The sequence below is a fragment of the Microcaecilia unicolor genome, chromosome 1 (assembly GCF_901765095.1).
Source record: "Microcaecilia unicolor chromosome 1, aMicUni1.1, whole genome shotgun sequence".
Lineage (NCBI taxonomy): Eukaryota > Metazoa > Chordata > Amphibia > Gymnophiona > Siphonopidae > Microcaecilia > Microcaecilia unicolor.
Window position 1 is genome coordinate 228,562,126 of NC_044031.1, and position 20,269 is coordinate 228,582,394.

At 42.1% G+C, this 20,269-nt stretch overlaps 1 protein-coding gene across 2 annotated transcripts in view; it reads right to left on the reverse strand.

The window, feature by feature from the left end:
- GALNT1 (polypeptide N-acetylgalactosaminyltransferase 1) overlaps nt 1-20,269 on the reverse strand; it is a 214,007-nt gene that overhangs the window by 22,858 nt on the left and 170,880 nt on the right. For both annotated transcript variants that reach the window (XM_030204622.1, XM_030204632.1), the window contains exon 8: nt 5,139-5,278. In XM_030204622.1, coding sequence (XP_030060482.1) covers nt 5,139-5,278 — 140 coding nt within the window. The remainder of the gene's footprint in view (nt 1-5,138; nt 5,279-20,269) is intronic.

Here is a 20,269-nt window from a genome sequence, read left to right on the forward strand (position 1 = left end):
CCTTTAAAACTTTTGTATTAAGTGGTATATCAAGTTAACAATCCAATCTTCTTATTTATACCCCACGAAACCCCCATCCTTTTTCAAGGCCTCTCATGCGCTCTCTAGTCCTTCAGATTATTCACATAGGACCCCTTTTACAAAAGGTGTGCACGTGCTAAAAATAAGTGTGCACTAAATGCTAGAGACGCCCGTATATTCCAATAGGCGTCTCTAGCATTTAGTGTGCACTAGAAATGCTAGCGAGCCTTTGTAAAAGATCTCCACAATGTCTCAGCCCCTCCCCACATTTCATCCCCTTTCTCTTACACCCATTTCATATTCTCACTCATACTCTGTCCATCTAAACATTCCCACTCATACTGCCCCTCAAAATTCCCATCAGTCTTACCATTCCCTAATACACACTCCAAGATCTCCAAAATCTCAGTGTCTCCCAATCATAAGAGCAAAATTCAATGTCCATTTTATTTGTCAGTTTTGAGCTATGTGATTAAATTTCATTCATCAAAGCAATATTCATTTACTGTAGCTTATTCCTGTGTCAAAACTCATGGACTTAGTGAGTCTTAGTAAAAACAATACAGAAGTCAATAAAAATTCTTTCTGCATTATTTATTATTTGTTTTGGTCCGCCTTTTCAGTTTCTACATATTTGTTATTAAGTGGGCGGATTTTTTTAACATCATAGAAGTACATAATTGTGTATTTATGTCTCTTACTGTTTTATTTTTCTGCAGAAGCATTTACACTGCTCAGGCGTGCTTAGCACCAAAATGCAGAACTGCATTGAGTCTATTACATATAGGTGTCTTAAGCTGATTTTAATAAATATCCCTATGTTGGAACCTCTTTGATCATTCCCCTTTTTTGTCTTTTTGGTGCTTCTCTTATGTTCTAACAGCCAAAATATCATATATGGCTTAATTTCATAAACAAAACCATATTGTACTACAAAATTTGAGTTCATCTATGTATGTTACATGTGTGGAAAGGTTTTATTTTATTCCTGACCAGTATATTTTGATTTTTTACTTGCATCATAGGTACCAAACATCTGAAGAAGGTACAGCTATATGAAAGTGCAGATATATGAAAATGCCTTAACAGTATTTTAATTATGGATTGAGAATTATGAATAACAGTCTTTCTCAAGCAATTCGTGCATTAAACCCTAGCCCAGTGGTTTCAAACTGCAATCTTAGGTAACTACAAACTAATGGTTTTTGTTTTTAGGATACCCCTAATGAACATCCATAAATTACCACTATAACCGGGCTCTCCTAATCTTCGTGATTTACCATATTAATGTTTAACTACCCCTTGAGTAACCACATTCTGTTTTTTATAAATACTTTTTTCTCTTTATTATAACTTATATCAAAAAAATCTTTGCAAATCTTTCACAATGTTAATAACCTTAATGGACTATATCCTATTATCCGCCACCAATCCTTCACACACTCTCATTCACACATACCTCTAATTACATACCTTTTTGCATATAATATTAACACATAAAACATGATCGGGACAGAACAAATTTTGACATACTATTATGTACATCATATCTGAAAGACTTATCCAATGTTCATGATTAATTCTTTTCAACAGTGGGTGTTGAGGGATTTAGAGGTATATGAAAGGAACATTCAAAAGCGATTTGGAAATATGACCACTAATATGTGGAAAGCGCTGAAAGAACTTCAAAAGGATGACACCATTGTTGTCTCGCAGGCTGATAAGGGTGGAGGGGTAATTGTACAGGATAAAGTGCAATTTGATAGGGAGGCTCAATGACAATTGAGTGATAGGGAATTTTATCAGGAACTGGATCATAACCCTACGGAGGAGTATCAGAAGGCTATGGATGACCTGTTAAAAAAGGCCAATCAAGTGGGCACCACATCCAGTAGAGAATATAAATATCTATCTAGACAGTTTCCGATGGCACCCTACATTTACTTTAGCCCTAAGATTCATAAAAGTTTAAAGGAACTGCCAGGTCGGCCAATTGTAAACGGTAAAGGGTCATTGTGGGAACCATTATCCCAATATATAGACTATCATTTGAGCCCTGAAGTATTAAAAATTCCATCATATGTTTAAGACTTGACGAATATTTTGCGACTATTGGATAATTTTCATCTTCCAGAAAATCTTGAGGTAACCTTGGTTACCCTTGATGGAAATACGCTTTATACTAATATTCCTCAGCGTAGTGCATTGGATGTGATAGGGGATAAATTGAATGCTATGGAAATGTTGGGAGAACAGATTACATTGTTAAACCAAATGGCCAATATGGTCATTATGAAGAATTACTTTACTTATCGACAGAAATTTTATTTACAAGTCAAAGAGGTGGCCATGGGTGCTACTGTAGCGCCCAGAGTAGCATGCCTTTATATGGCTTTCTTTGAAGAAAGATTTGTCACTAACAGCACCCATAATTCTAATATAGTGCTGTGGCATAGATATATTGATGACGTTCTGTTGATATGGAAAGGGGATGATATAGCCCTTCAGGAGTTCATTGCGTATTTAAATCTTGATGACAATATATCATTTTCGAGCCATGTGGGTGAACAGAGGTGTGCTTTTGGATGTCTATATGAAATATGAAAAAGGCAAATTTAGAACCATGACTTATCGGAAGCCAACTGATCGAAATTCCCTTCTCCGTTATGAGAGTTCACACCCACTTGCATTAAAATATAGCATACAGGTTGGGCAATTTTTAAGAGTTCGCAGGGCCTGTTCGGTTAAAGATGATTTCAAAACTCAGGCAGTGGAAATGCAAAATAGATTTTTTCAGAGAGGTTACCCTAGAAGCGTAATTCATAAGGCTCTTAAGAGGGCGTCAAATGCACAATGTGAGTGGTTGCTATCTCCTGAGAAATCTCAAGGTCATAATGATACTCGTATTACCTGTGTTCTACCCAATGGACCAGGTATATTTAAGATCAGAGATATTATTAATAGACACTGGCCATTGCTGGGAATTTTGGAAGGTTTTGAAGAAAAACCAAGACTTGCTTATACAAGGGGTAGGAACATTGGGGAACACTTAAAGAAAAGAAAAGACAGACGCGTTGTGGAAGGAGGACATAGCAAATGTAAAGGTTGTGTGTATTGCCCTTTTGCTTTGGAAACAAAGTGGATATTGGTACCGAATCAGCCATATGCCAAAAAATTTTATTTACAAGATAGAACCGATTGTGAATCTGATATGGTAATATATGCAGTAACATGCCCATGCGGGCTATGGTATGTAGGTCAAACAGTTAAAAAGTTGAAACATCGTATGGCTCAACACCTCAGTAACATCCAGCTATCTAAAACAGAAACACCGTTAGTTGAGCACTGGATGACCAAGAAACATAATGTGTCTGATCTTAAATTTGTTGTGTTAGTACAATTCAAAGTGGAGGAAGGGGGAAATATTTTACAGCAGATGATGTATAAGGAACAACGTTTGATATTTGAATGGTGCACAGTACACCCTATGGGTTTGAATAAGGAGGTGGAGTGGGCGGGTTTGTACTAATGTTCTAACTATTGTACTAATGCTCTAAATAGGTGGGGCTTCTGTAACAGAGTATTTAGAGAGCGCATGCGCTGGCATTGTTCAGCAGCAGGGCCACAGTTCTGGGATTCCTGATGAGGTATCTATCTGTGGGAGCAGTCAACATGTTGTTTAAGGTAAAGTTTATAAGGCAGATGAATGTTGATAAAGTTGATTCTGTAAGTTTTGAAAGTAGCAGTAGATTACTTCGATGGTATTTATCTTATTCCCTCATAGTTAAACCCCTGATGACACCTTCGGGTGAAACGCATCGTGTACGTTGGTTTTGGCAGTGATGGAAGCTGTTTTTGAACTTACTGATTGAAGTGTTGAACACATGATTCCAAGTTGGTAGAAGTGGATGTCAATTTGTAGAAGGTGGACTGACAGCACAAAAGAGTGATGGGAAAGAATTATTTTAGTCTTAAGAAGATGGACATTTTCTAGAGACTTTACACCATATATATCTGAAAGAAGTCTCCATAAGGGGAAGGATTACATTCAAAAAAGAATACAGGAGCGGTTGGTTTCAAACTCGATAATTTCCAAGTCATGGCTCGATAGTTCCCAGTGAGGAACACAAAGAAAACCAGTAAATATATAACTGTAGAAGATTTCAGAGCATGGACACTGGGGAAATTATGAACACTGGATAAGTCTTTCAGATATGTACATAATAGTATGTCAAAATTTGTTCTGTCAGGATCATGTTTTATCTCTATATATAAAAGGCACCACCAATGTTCTAATGAAGCCTCCAGCTGGAAGTGTGAAGCGCCAGAGATATCCGGTTTCCCCATGAGTGAAGGAAAACAGCACAGCACGAAATCCCTCTCTCTGTAACAGTGAAGGACTCAGAGGGGGGAGGGGAGAGAGACGCCCTCACTCTCTCTGTAACACAAACACAGTACAGCAGGAAACTTAACACTGAAGGACTGGACTCGGAGGGGGGAGGGAGAAAGGGCAGAGGGCAGGGACACACACACTCCCACATGCACACTCGGAAGAAAACCTTGCTAGCCCCCGTTTCATTTGCATCAGAAACGGGGCTTTTTTTTACTAGTGTGTTAATATTATATGCAAAAAGGGTATGTAATTAGAGGTATGTGTGAATGAGAGTGTGTGAAAGATTGGTGGAGGATAATAGGATATAGTCCATTAGGGTTATTAACATTGTGAAAGATTTGCAAAGATTTTTTTGATATAAGTTATAATAAAGAGAAAAAAGTATTTATAAAAAAACAGAATGTGGTTACTCAAGGGGTAATGAGCATCCATGAGATATATTTCTATACCATGACAGCAGTACATGCAAATGTATCTCACCCATACCCACTGGGGATGTTCTAAAACCCTAAATGGTGTATTGCCCAAAACAGACTGGAAGTAATCAGGGACCAGCTTGAGAAACACTGATGCAAACAACTCAACGATGGATTTCTCTAAAAGACAGTCATACAAATCTGTCACTACCTAAAACATTGATGTGAAAATAATCTAAATCACATGGCTAAACATGGGATAACACAGCAACCATACAATGTTTTTCTACATTCATATCATTTCTTACCTCTCCTAAAGAAAAATAATGACGTGGAATTTGAGAATCTGGGTAAACATTTTCAAGATACCAAGAGAAGGGTCTGCATTGCAACCTGTGTCTCAGGCCAACTCGTGATGCTATATCTCCATAGTCTACTTTTGTAACACCTGTGTAAAGAAAAGATCATTAATTTTAATGTCAGGCAAAACAGCTGCTAACTAATTTTGGAATGGTGAAATAGAGTGGCAAGAGACAGAACAGACTGTATTGCATTCGTCTGGACAAAGGATCATTTCAAGTCAATTATGGTTTAATAATAATAACAGTTTAAGATTTAATAACCATCTTTATGAACAGATTCACCCAAGGTGGCATATGACAACAGGAACAGCTTGACATATCTACAGCCCTGAATAAACTGATTACCTGTAACATCAATTCAAGAATGGGCTACACAACAAACTTTGCCTGAACACAAGTAAAACTGAGTTTCTCTCGGTCCCTAACACAAGTGGATACATACCTGACATCAAAATCTCTTTTGGGAATTACAAACTGTCCCTCAAATCACAAGTCAGAAACCTTAGAATACTGTTAGATTCAACACTTAACTCTTATTCTCCAAATCCAAGCAACCTTCAAGAGCCGCTTCTACTATTTGTGACAGCTGTGCTGCCTCTCTCGTTATCCCAGCTGTGCATGCCATGACAACATCAAGACTGGATTACTGTAATGCACTCTACAATGGTCTGACTACAAAGGGCCTGCACCAGCTCCAACTGATTCACAATGCTACAGCAAGACTAATAGATGGTTGCAAGTGACGTGACCACATCAGACCATTTTTGCAAAGCCTTCACTGGCTACAAGTACAATAAAAGGCTAAATTTAAAACTATGTCTGATCTTCATGGTCCTTAAATAAAAATGGCCCTGAGTACCTGAAGAATAGGATGATCCTCTACATACCTCCAAGGACACTAAGGTCCTCCCAAGAAATATCCCTAACCATACCCTCTCCAAAAGACATTACACGATATGATACCCACAAATGAGACTTCTCTGGAGTAGCCCCCCCCCCCCCCCCCCCCCCCCCCACACACACACACTCTGGAATGCACTCCCTGAAAGGCTCTGCTTAATACAAGACTATCTGTACTTCAGAAAGCAGGTGAAAGCTTGGCTCTTCAATCAGGTCTTTAATGGAAGAAGTAACTAACTTAGCCTCACTCACAAACACTCCAGGAGTGACATGGGCTGCACATACTGCAGCAGGACATGTTTATCCACTCCTAAGTTAGCTGAGATTTATTTATTTGTTACATTTGTATCCCACATTTTCCCACCTATTTGCAGGCTTAATGTGGCTTACAGAGTACCGTAATAGCGTTCGCCAGTTCTGGTATGACCAAATACAAGGTGTTATTGCGTTAGAATAGGGTTCATATATGGTTGATATAATGGGGAACTTAGGGAGGAAGGGGGAAATTGGCTGTGTTCAATATGATCTTTAGTTTTGTTGTGTTGCAGGTAGTCAGTCTTTTATGATGGATCGGTGGAATATGCCTTCCTGAACAGGTTTGTTTTTAGTTCTTTCCGGAGATTGAGGTGGTTGTACGTTGTTTTTACTATTTTTGGCAGAGCGTTCCATAGTTGTGCGCTTAAATAGGAAAAGCTGGATGCATACGTTGATTTGTATTTGAGGCCTTTGCTGCTTGGGTAGTGAAGAATTTTCAGGCTGTCTGCGATAGGAAGGGTATAACCTGGGGTGTTTATGTCTGTGGGTTTATATGTGTTGTATTGGGATAAGATGATGAGATAATATTTAACCATCGCTTTGACCTCATATGCACCTTTCTTTAAATTAGTCACCTTATTTTCTAACTCCTCTTACCTATATATATGTGCCATCTTTGCTTATATCCTGCACTGTCAATTAAAATGTTATATTACGCATTATGTTGGCATTGTATGTAGTATACTATCCTGCTTATTTTCGAAAGGAGAAAAACGCCCATGTTCGGGATATGGGCATCCGTTTCCCGTGGGCGGCCAAATCGGTATATTCGAAAGCCGATTTTGGTTGTCTTAAACTGCACTCCGTCGCAGGAACGAATAAAGTTGACAGGGGCGTGTCGGAGGCGTGGTGAAGGCGGGACCAGGGCGTGGTTATCGGCCGAGCAGAGATGGGCGCACTCGGCCGAAAATGGAAAAAAGAAAGGCGTTTTTAGCGAGAATTTAGGAAACTTTTTTTTTTTACCCTTTTTTCTCACGAACAGGTCCCAAAAAAGTGCCCTAAATGACCAGATGACCACCGGAGGGAATCGGGAATCATCTCCCCTGACTCCCCCAGTGGTCACTAACCCCCTCCCACCAAAAAAAAACCCACTTGCAAAAACCTTATTTCCCAGTCTCTATGCCACCCTCAAATTCCGTACCCACCTCCATGACAGCAGAATGTGTTCGATCCTCTCACAGCCTTTCCCTGGGTCAGATGTGGCTCTCGGGTGCACTGCAGGGTCACATCAGCATTGCATTGTAGTGGGTGTAGGGTATTGGGCTCCGTGATTTCACTAGCTTGTGTTACAGTCTCACGATGTTGGTAGTTGGTAGGCTCTTCTCCCGTGGTGCTTTTCCCCCTGCCCACTGGGTCAGAGTGTGCCCTGTTTTGTTTCCGGTAGTCCACGAGGTAGTGGCCATTTTTGTAAGTCCGTTTTAGATCCATTTCGTGTGTTAGCCACGTTACGGAACTTAGTTCTTACCTTGAATGCTGCTGAAAGAGGGCATTGAACACCATTCTGCCAGCTCTGAACTACTGCTAATCTTAGTACCAGGGAGACTCGTTGCCAGTGGGGCACAACCTCTGATCTGCAGTTAACTGTGAGCAAACGCGGTTATTGAAATAAAGGACGTTTTCAGCGAGATTAGTCTTACGGTGTGAACTGCTGTGCCAAGTTTATACAGCAGCAACAAGTCCTGTCCCTGGAGCAGTTTTAGTGGGTAATACAGTGCACTTCAGCCAGGCAGACCCAGGCCCATCCCCCCCACCTGTACCACTTGTGGTGATAAATGGGAGCCCTCTAACCCCCCCCCCCCAAACCCACTGTACCCACATGTAGGTGCCCCCCTTCACCATTAAGTGCTATGGTAATGGTGTTGAGTTGTGGGGAGTGGGTTTTGGGGGGGATTTGGGGGTCTCAGCACCCAAGGTAAAGGAGCTATGCACCTGGGAGGTAATTTAATGTTTTTTCCTATTTTTTTAAAAGTGCCCCCTAGGGTGCCCGGTTGGTATCCTGGCATGCGAGGGGGTCCAGTGCTCTACAAATCCCAGCCCCTCCCACAACCCAAAGCCTTGGATTTGGTCGTTTTTGAGCTGGGACGCTTCGGTTTCGATTATTGCTGAAAAACGAAAACGCCCAGCTCAAACAAACGCCCACATCCAATGCATTTGCCTTGCACAAACCGTATTTTCGAAACTAAAGATAAACGTCCATCTTTTTTGAAAATACGATTCGGCCCACCCCTTCACGGACCCATTCTCAGAGATGGACGTTCTTACACATGGGCTTTTGCGTTTGATTATGCCCCTCTATGCCATACTTTGTATTGTTATTTGAATGTTTTTACTGCTGTAATTGTCTATTGCTCATGTTTGATTTATTCTTATTGTATACTGCCTTGAGCGAATTCCTTCAAAAAGGCAGTAAATCCTAATAAATAAATAAATAAACAAAACTTGCATTGTGTTAACAGCATAACATTAAAATTACCAAATATCAGCACAATTTGTAAAAATCTCAACTATAATTATACAAACCAGGGTATAATATGATGGAGACAATCCTAAGTGAGAGGACTGACCCAAGAGTCTGCTGGAATATAGTGCTATGTATAAGTATATAAATATATTAGGGAAGTTCTCAGAGTATAAACTCACCCAAGCGAGACTACACCAAAGAAGCTTGTCCACCCTTCGAGACGTAAAAGTGTTTTACATCTCGAAGGGTGGACAAGCTTCTCGATCATAGAACTTCACCTTAAATCTTTTCTAATTTTTATACATGCGAATGCACACCCGTGCTATAATTTAAGATAATGTCAAATAATAAAATAAATATGCACCTTCTTCAAAACTTAAACAACTCGTGGGTCAATGCTATCACTTGCTCCAACAACCTCATGCACACAATAAAGTTTTTCGTAAGTGTGCAATAATGAAACTCACTTGATAGCTTATAAACTTTCTTATTCACTGTGCATCTATAATATACATACAATAAATCAAAACACTTAGTGTTATATAGTCAGGAATGCCTCTCATCAGCTGAATGAAGTCCAGGTCCGTATATGATTGTTGACTCTATTCTTCAATTAAATCAGCTGCTCTCCACTCATCAGCTGGATTCAATCCATGTCCACGTGTAGTTGTCGTTTTCATTACATGATTAAATCAGGTGCTCTCTAATGTTTGTTAACTCGCTGTCAAACATTTCCCATAGAAACTTGAATGGCAGTTCAGCTGTGCCGCTCTTGCTAAATATATCTTTCAACTTGAAATCATGAAGAGTCCGATACACAATTAGATCAGCTGTACTCCAATGTTAGTAGACTCACTGTTGGACAATTTCTGTTGAAACTAAAGATAATGATTCAGCTTTACCACTCTTGCTGAATATAACTTTCAAATTGAAATTATGAAGAGTCCGACTCTGCAGGGTTTCGAGAAAACTTCTTCAGGAACTCTACATATGATAATAAATTTCCACTCGCAAAATTTCCGCTGTCAAAGGAGAGAGGTGTGGTAGCCGTGTTAGTCCACTCTTAAAGGTTATCAATAGAAATCAAACAAAATAAAACATGGAAAAGAAAATAAGATGATACCTTTTTTATTGGACATAATACATTTCTTGATTACCTTTCGAAGGTTGCCCTTCTTCCTCAGATCTGAGGAAGAAGGGCAACCTTCTAAAGCTAATCAAGAAATGTATTAAGTTATGTCCAATAAAAAGGTATCATCTTATTTTCTTTTCAATGTTTTATTTTGTTTGATTTCTATTGATAACGCTGTCAAAGGAAAAACGATAAGTGCCCCTATTGAGAGACCGCTCGTGTGGTTGCACTATCCTGCTCAGTCTGTTGGCCAGGGTATTGCTTTTGCCCACCAGATAAGTGGCTTGAAGAAACATGCCATGTTGGCAAGCCCAATGCTATATCCTGACGGCCTGCTGATGGAGATGGCGTGACCTGGTGTCCCCCTGCTTATTGATGTAATACACTGCAACTTGTCTGTTTGAATGAGTACAATCTGATGAGACAGACGATCTCTGAAAGCCTTTAGAGTGTTCCAGATCGCCTGGAGCTCCAGGAAGTTGATCTGACGTTTCCTTTCATGGGTGAACCAAACACCTTGGCTGTGAAGCTCATCTACATGAGCTCCCCATCCCAGGAGAGATGCATCAATCGTCAGCACTTTTTTTTGAGGCTGAGGAATTTGGAATGAAAGTCCAAGAGTCAAATTGGCTCTAATGGCCCACCACTGTAGCTCTCTGGGGACACTCGGATGACATCTTCCAGGCTCCCTGTGACTTGATACTACTGAGAAGCCAGGGTTCATTGAGCTGATCTCATGTGAAGATATGTCATGGGTGCAACAAACACTGTGGAAGCCATGTGGCCCAACAATCTCAACATTTGCTGAGCTGTGACCTGCTTGAGAGGCTCAAATCTTGGAAGTGAGTGCGACAGAGTGATTACTCTCATCTCCAGAAGGTAGGTTCAAACCCTCTGTGAATCGAGTAGGGCTCCTATGAACTCCAACTGCTGGACAGGGCAAAGATGGGGATTTGGGGTAGTTTAAAACGAACCCTAATAGTTCGAGCACCTGAACGGTTATTCGCATGGACTCCAGATCTCCATCTGAACAGGTGCTCTTCACCAGCCAACCGTTGAGACATGGGAACACATGGACTCTTAGTCTGCATAGCGATGCTGCAACTACCACTAGAGATTTGGTGAAGACCCTGGAGCTGACACAAGGCCAAAAGGCAACACGCGGTACTGAAAGTCATGTGTTCCCAGCCGAAATCAAAGATACTTCCGTTGGGCTGGAAGTATCAGGATATGAGTATATGCATCCTTTAAGTCCAGAGAGCATAGCCAATCGTTTTCCTGAATCCTGGGAGAAGGGTGCCCAGGGAAACCATCCTGAACTTTTCTCGGAATAGGAATTTGTTCAGGTCCCTTAGATCTAGGATGGGATGTTTTCTTCTGCACAAGGAAGTACTTGGAATAGAATCCCTGCCCTTCTTCCCCTGGTGGAATGGATTCGACTGCATGGGCCATCAGAAGGGCGGAGAGATCCTCTGAAAGTACCTGCCTGTGCTCAGAGTTGAATGAATGAGCTCTCATGGGCAATTTGGAAGTTTTTCAAACCAAATGAGTGCATATCTGAGACGGACAATTTGAAGAACCCACCAGTTGGAGGTAATAAGGGGCCACCTTTCGTGGAAAAACTTCAGCCTCACCCCAACCGGCAAGTCATCTGGGATGGACACTTTTACTGTGGTTATGCTCTGCTGGAGCCACTTATCCCCTGTTTTTGCTGGGGAGCAGCAGGAGCCTTAGGTGCACGCTATTGACATAAATGAGCATGCTAGGGTTGAGCCTGAACAGACTGGCAAGCCACAAGATTGTACCTATGCCTCCGATAGTAATAACTACGCCTCCTTGGTTTGCCAAAAGTCCTCCTAGCTGAGGAGACAGATGCAGAAGGCGCCCGGCACGAGACAGAAGAGATGGCATCAGTATATTTTTTGATTTGGTCAGCGACCTCCTCAATCTTCTCTGCAAAAAGGTTATCCCTGGCATGGGGCATCGGCCAACCTCTGCTGAACAGAATATTCCAAGTCAGAAACACGTAGCTGTGAAAGCCTGCGCATTGCTATACTTTGCACAGAGATCCTGTATGCCATATCAAAAGTGTCAGTGACTCGACAGGTGAAGAACTTCTGTATCATTAATGTTTACTACTACTTAACATTTCTAAAGTGCTACCAGGGTTACGCAGCGCTGTACAATTTTAACACAGAAGGACAATCCCTGCTCAAAGAGCTTACAATCTAATGGACAAATGTAGAGTCAGTCAAGTAGGGGTAGTCAATTTGGGGCATTCTCGATTACAAGAAAGGTATAAAGGTTAGGTGCCAAAAGCAATATTGAAGAGGTGGGCTTTGGGCAATGATTTGAAGATGGGTAAGGAGGGGGCTTGGCATAGGGGTTCAGGAAGTTTATTCCATTCGTAAGGTGATGCGAGGCAGAATGGGCGGAGCCTCCTTTCCCCCCCTCCCCTTAGGCCCATCACCAACCCATCTCAATTTCCACACACCTGTGTTCCTCTCATTGTGCCCTCCACACCCCTTCCACAATCCTTCCTTCTGCACCGTGGCCTCTGAGATTCAGAGCACCATATTCCTTGGCTCCTGCAGTGTTGGATGCAGAGGCATAAATCTTTGGGTTGCCTGACAATGCCATTCGTCATCAGCTATGTTCTAGATATGCACATGGAGGGATATGTTTAGAGGCAGCAGGATGGCGTGATGACAGTGGGAGCCGCACAGGGCTCTGCTCTTGCTAGGGCCAGGCCATCGTCAGCAGCTCAGGGACAAGGTTGGGGAGAGGAGCATCACAGAGAGGGAGGGGGAAGTAAGGATGCACTGCAACATAACTGCCATGCTGTGAAGGTGTGTGCACGCAGGGGGAGAAGGAGAGGGAGGGAGTGGGGTGTGCGTACATGGGGACGGTGTTGGTGAATGTTAGAGGTGTTGCACACAAATAAATTGTACACTTACCTTTACTGAAAATGTCAGAATGAGTCTTTGTCTGGTGCGAACCCCCAGCTGATGGGTTCCTTGGTCAACTATGTGGGCCGGGGGGGGGGGGGGGGGGGAGCTTCTCAGCCTCTGGGACTGGTGGCTGCTGCTGCTGTGGTTGCTAGCCCTCCTCTGGCAGGTTCTGTCTTTTTCGGAGAACCAGGCTGTGCAGCATGCAGCAAGCCATGACCCTTTCAGGGCTGTAGAAGAGCTCCCCTCCAGAATGGTCCAGACAACAGAATTTATTTTTGACCTGGCCAAAGGGGCGTTCTATGATGGTGCGGCTGCTCCTATGCATCCTGTTATACTCCTCCTCCACCTCATTTTGGGGGTGGACTATGAGAGTCATGAGCCAGGATCACTGGATGTTGCCTCTGCAACCTGTGGGGGGAAGCAGAATCAAAGACATGGTATGTTCTGGTTGGTATGAGGACATTGTGGAGGTGGGGTAATGGTTGTGGGGGGCATCTAGATTAAATGCGTGTGTTGAAGGTTAGGGCGGAAGGGTTATGTGGTTCAGGAATCCTTGTACTGCTTACCTAGGAGCCAGCTGCCAGTGATGATCTCTCAGTCAAAACTGCAGTAGATTCCTGAATGCTGAAGGATGTAGGCATCATGGGTGGAGCCTGGGTAGCGGGCACACACATCTACAATCTCCCCCTGCATGCTCACAACCTGCATGCTCATAAAATGAAATGATTTTCTATTTCTATGGGGGGGGGGGGGGGGGGGTCTGAGTACGATGTTGTCAGCATTGGGCTAAGACTTCAGGGCCAACTCTATGTCAGCTAAAGACCTCTGGGAGAGCAGCTCGGGGCTAAGGCACAAGAATTAAGTGAGCAGTTTCAGATAATGCACTTAGTTAAACTGAAAGCATATGAAAAAAAAAAAAAAGGTTTATTTAGTAAAAGGAAACATATTAGCTGACTTACTAGCCAAAGAGGCATGCCATGTAAGTTCTATATGGCCCTGGTATGACCAGACTCGTATGGTGGTCATTGCCACATGTTCCACAGATTATGATCATGTGGTACCACTAGACTACTTCATCGCACTACAGAAAAATAACCCTGAGCTTTTTAATCTGAGGCAGCTAGTACAAGACACCCCACAGAACAAATACCAGCACACACCCCTTTCTCACACTCACTATACAGAAAGACAAGCTGTGTGTGAAGAAGGCTTAGCCATAATTACCCCCAGAGCTCAAGGTAAAGATTGGATGCATTGGATTCATGGTGCAGGCCCTAAGGGACACCCAAAAACTGATGAAACACTATCTATCCTGAATATGTTGGTATAGTGGCCAGAAATGAAACATGACATACAGGATCATGTTTCCTCCTGTGTAATCTGTGCTTCATTTGGGAGACAACCTAAAAAGAGAAGGGGCAGTTAATGAGAGAGCATCCACGTGGCCCATTTGCGAGATTACAGATAAAGGAATGTGGGCCCTCTTCCTTTAACAGCTAGAAAAGAAAAACAGATTTTTGCTCACTGTTGTGGATTCCTTTTCTCATTGGGTAGAAGTGTTCCTGGTACCAGATCAAACTGCCAGGACCATAGCTAAAGTCCTAACTACGCAACTTTTTTTTTTTTTTTTTAAACATTGGGGAATTGCTAAGACTACTGATTCTGATAATGGTCCTGCTTTTATTTCCCAGCTGATCAAGGAATTGTTTGCATTTCTAGGCATAGAAAAGCAATTGCATATTTCTTACTATCCACAGGCGACAGGGCAGGTAGAAAGAATGAATCAGACGATCAAAGCTCACACCAGCCCTGTCTTTCTTCTATGTTTGTGCAGCGCTGCGTACGCCTTGTAGCGCTACAGAAATGCTAAATAGTGCCGGAAATCCAAGATGGACGCACTTCACTAAGACGTGGCGAGTCTCACTCTTACCGTTGAGAAAAAAATGCCGAAACGCCGAGGTAGAGTGACGGCTAGAGCTTCCCCGTTGCCTTCCTCATTGCCGGGACCTATGGATAGGTTTGTGAGACCGTCGGGAGCTGCTTTGGACAGCGGAACGCTGCCAGCTAGGAACCCCGATGATTTGGAGAACTCGGATTCCGTTAGCCTTGATGTTACACTAAGCCCCGCTATGCGCTCACCACCTCCCCAGCCGATTGGTGCGAGCTCCTTCCTCCTGGGATCGATAGGGTCTACCCCGGAAGGTACAGAGGGCCCAGAAGAGCATCGAGAGGAAGCTCAGATAACAGCGGAGCAAGGAATGGAGGGCAATTTGCCCACGGAGACGCCACGGAGTGCGGGGAGAGGAACCGAGGAAAGGAGTGTGACTCCTGAACAGGCTACCATAAGGTTAGAATTACCTAAACTGTTAGTAGAAAAACCAAAAGAAGTAACTTTAGAAACGTTATGGGACTTGGTATTTAATTTGGGACAGCTTTTTCTGAAACAAAGTAATGAGATGTTACCTAAAATAAAATCTTTGGAAACTGATGCACAAAAAAAAGGAGAGGAGCTTAAAGTTCTAGATGAAAAGATTGGAAAATTGGAGGAGAAATTTGATCAAAAAGTTTTGAACTTTGAAACAACCCAATCAATGATGATAAAAGACTTGACCAATCTCAGGACGAGATCTGAAATGTTTGATAATTATACTAAAATTCATAATTTGAGATTTGTTAATTTTCCTAGAATACATAATGTAGCTCCTCTTGAGATGTTAAAGCGCTATATGCGTGAAATTTTGAATATACCTGAACAAAGTATCCCACCATTTATCTTGGCTTATTATGTTCCTGGGAAAGAATTGAACCAGTCAATTGAAAAGCCGACAGACATTTCTCTTCTGTTTGAAACTACTGACTCTGAACTTGCAACGGCAGCTACTTTGGTAGCGACCGTAGCACTACTACCAGATAAGAACTGGATCTTCCGCCTGTTCTTTCGTAATAAAGAAAAGTCTTTTTTAGGCTTTAAAATCCTTTTGTTTCCTGATGTCTCTAAGGAGACTAGACGGCGGAGGAAACAATTCCTACTCCTCAGGCCGAAAGTTTTGCACTTGGGGGGTACCTTTTTTTTAAGATACCCCTGCAAGTGTATAATAAGACTTGGGGGGAAGAAATATGTATTTATGGAGCCAGCTCATGTGTCTGCACTCATAGCCTCGGCAAATAAGGAAAAGCGAAAAGAATGAGGCATCTCCACTTAATGAAGTGTGATATCTGATGTTTATTTCCTTTGTTTATTTCTCCAGTTGATTTCCTACATATTGGATTTCTTGCATTATGGACTTGAGTCTCTATTCTTTAAAAGTGAATTATTTTATTTTCATTGTATTATTTTCCTTGTTAAATTCTATTATGTTTGTAGAGACTTTCTAACCAAGAGGTTTCTTGTAAATTCTTTTTTTGAATAAATGAATAAATAATTTAAAAAAAAAATGCTAAATAGTAGTAGTAGTAGTAGCCCTATGCTAAATCTGACTGAGAAAAACTGGGATCAGATGCTTCCCTTGGTCCCTATGCGTATCAGAGCTAATGTTTGTAAATCCACAGATTTTGCACACTATGAAGCCTTAATGGGAAGGTCAATGCCATGGTGGGAAAAACCTGCTGCATCCTTTTCTTCCAGAGGCCTAGACAGTAATTCTTGCAAATGAGTGGATGAAATCCCTGCAAGGACATCTAAGAGAAGTACAGACTGCTGTGCTGGCTAACACAGAAAAGTCTAGGAATTATTTGCAGGAGGTACATGCAAAAAGGTCTAATTTAAGGCTCCCCAAGGTTGGGAGTAAAGTCATGCTACTAAACTCCAGACCAAACCTCCCCTTTGGAACAGCAAAGTGGGATGGACCGCACTTAGTTACTGATGCCCTAGGCCATAGCCTATACCAAATCCTAATGCCAGATAACCAGCAATGCTGGAAACATATCACTCAGTTGAAATCATATGGGTAATGTGTTCATTGGTCTCTGTTTTCAGATACCACCTGAATACAGCACAGATGATTTTTCTGAACAAAAGTCATTTGTGGGAATGGTAACTATATTATTTACTCTTGCTGTACAGTTGAGGAGTCCTATACAGGTGTTTAATAGTATTGAATATTATTTCTGTTGTTTTATTATATAACTAGTGAGCACTAGTTTGTTTGTTTCATGGTAATAGTCAGTTAAGCTTTTATCATGTCATGGTTTCCTTTTAGTCTTGTATCTGCTCTCCTTTACCCAAGTCTGATTACAGGACAATTGGCTGGACCAACTCCATAGCGTGGGTATATCGCTATCCAGACATACCCCCACCTTTTCCGGAGGGAAAAAACTTCGTTATCCTGAGTTTCTGTTCTGTAAAGGAAAAGCCAGTAATATACTCATTAAACACCACTCAAGTACAGTGGGCACCTCCGGTTTCCATTTCTCTAGAACGAACATAAGAACTGAAACCACCCCCAGAGCAATACTTTCTAGGTCCTCCTGCCTTGATTCTGTACACTATTTCCTGTCAGGATAAAGGTACCTGGGAGATTACTTACACACGGGATCAGAGTAGTCAACAGAACATCACTGAGACTGCTTTTTTTTTTAATGTATCTTGCTTACCTACCACCTCTCTCCTATCTCCCCCCCCCCCCCCCCCAACACACACACGCACCACCACGGCTTCTCCTATACTTTACTTCTCTGATATCAAATTATTTTAGAAAAGGCGTCCTTTTCAGATTAAATATAATGCACCACATGATGTAGATTACCATTTTCTCACTTAGCATCTATTTACTAAATTGTTTCTAGTTACTCACAAATATCCAGACTGTTCTCAGTTTGTTGCTAACTACATACATATGCTACTATTTGGTTCCCATAGACAGGACAACACACTGTTATTTACCCTGTTAAAATTGATGTACAATTTGATAATATGCTAATATATCCTTTAGACCATCTCACATGGGAGCAGCCGCTGGATGATAACTGGACTTCGTTCAAGCCTATGGATCCCAGTTTGTGTGAGCAGACAACCTTTCATTTCCAGTGTGAACCTCATCAGTTTAAAGAGGCTGACAGCTCCTGCTGGAACAATTCTTCCTCCTGCTCGCTGATTGCCAAACTCTCACACTCACCGTCTAACTCAGGATACTTTTGTTTTCATCTGCTCTTTCCCCAAAATATTTCTATTTTGATTGCTCCACGAGTACAGGACATCCGCCTTCCTAAGAACACTATGCTGTACAGTTTGAACTATTTACTAAACAATACTTGGTGCAGTCACACACCTCTGGTCTCCATCACAATTAATGAGACAACATATTCCACACCTCTAGTTACCAATGACTTTATTGACATTCCGGACTTTATCCAATATGCTGTGCATCCATTACCTCTTGGCATAGGAGGAGAGACTGTACATAAACTGCTGAACTTTAGAGGACTCTATGTCTATATTGATCACCTTAAGACAATCTCCAAAAAAGTGAATCATACCACCACTTATTAGAACAGACAGATTCAACAAACTGTTGAACATTTGCTACAAAATGCTCATGTCTCTGTTTGGGAACTTTTATTTGATTATTCACCTACTGCTGATCATGTCTTTAATGTTCTTCTTCACCCTATCATTATTTTAGCTGTTGTACAAATGTTGTTATGAATTCTCATGATACTCCTGTGCTGTAAAATGAGACACACATACATCTATCTCAAGTGCATCTCCTACAAAAATAAAATCAACATTTTAAAGTAGCTTCACAAACCTTTTCCACTACTTTTCCTAGCACCTGCTTTTTCAAGTATCTCCCTCCGAAATAGTTTAATTTGGCTTTCCTACTGTATTGCATCCCAGGGGACACGTGTAGCATATTGTTGTTTCCCACTCTCTCTCATACCCTCAACTCATGGGATCCTAGTACTTTTAGGCCTTAAGCCTCTTCAGAAAATTCCTGCATCCCTTTTGCACTGTTCATCCTCTCTATGATGGGCACTGAGGTGGCATATTGGGTTTTCCTGCCCAGTGGTGGCTGCCCTACCTAAGAAACAAGGTTTGGACTCATAATGGGACTTGCTTATCTCTTAGCTATGGAGAATACTGTGCAGGACAGGGTACCTGCTGGCACGAGCAGCAAAAGTACTATTGGAGGTATGTGAGGCATAAAAGTATGGCCAAGTGGGCCACTGCTGTGTATGAAGCACTGACAGATGTGAATGCTGTATAAGGTACCCAGGTTTGCTTCCATCTTTTCTCCATTTAAAAAAAAAAAAAGTGTGCAGATGTCAGCATTGGCCTAACTAAGGCTGGAGGGCCTACTCTATGTCAGCTAAAATCCTCTGGGAGAGCAGCTCTGACATTCCCCCCCCCCCCCCCCCCCCCCCCACCAGTCTGATCCCTGGGAATGTCAGTGAAAGACAGGATTTCTCCTTACACCTGTGTTTCCGAGCAATAAAACAAACCAAAACCATTGCTGAAGGAAAACAATAGAAACAAATCACTGTCTCCATAAATTATGCCTTCACAAGAATTCACACTTCCTTGGTGAATCAGGACACACAGGATCAAAGCAAACCAAATTATATCACAGGCCAGGTACGTGGGAAAAAAAGTCAGTTATTTAAACCCAAAGACAGCCAAAGAGATAGACACCAGACACTGACACACACACACACCTTCAATCACACATCCACACACACCCTCCCACCTGCATCTATTCCACACACATCTCATTCACTGACAGACAGGCAGACCCTGAGACACATCAAAGCAGTGCTGTACTATCTTTCTGCACTAAGTATTTCTAGATAAAATACATTTTGCCAAGCCACACTTGTGTGTTGTATTATTGTACTATCAATCCCACTACTCCTAAGAAGTGGACCCAGGACCAAGGAAAGGAACTCAGAACCAGACAAAGCCAAAGGCTGACATCTGACCACTGAGTGCCATAACGGACAGATGTGTATGCAGTCGATGATGCCTATGACCAAGGGGAAGTGGTCTATGGCATACAACTGAGCAATTTGCTCTGAAGTGCCAGGGCGGTAGTGGGGAAGGTAATATAGCAAGAGATGTGGGTGAGGAAGGCATCACAGAACTGGGCAAGGAAGTTGGAGATGACGAGCTCTGTGAGGCCTGCATTGATTGCTAGCACTGTCTGGAATGTGCCAGGTGCCAGAAAGGAGAGAGAGGCAGTGACCTTCAGGTGGACTGGCACAGGATTATTCCTGTCTGTCCTGGGCTAGAGGAGGGGTTGAACTGGTCAGAGGTGCTGTATGGCAGCCCTGTCAAACAGGAACCTAGTCAGACATTCTTGGTCAGAGAGCTCCAGGAAGC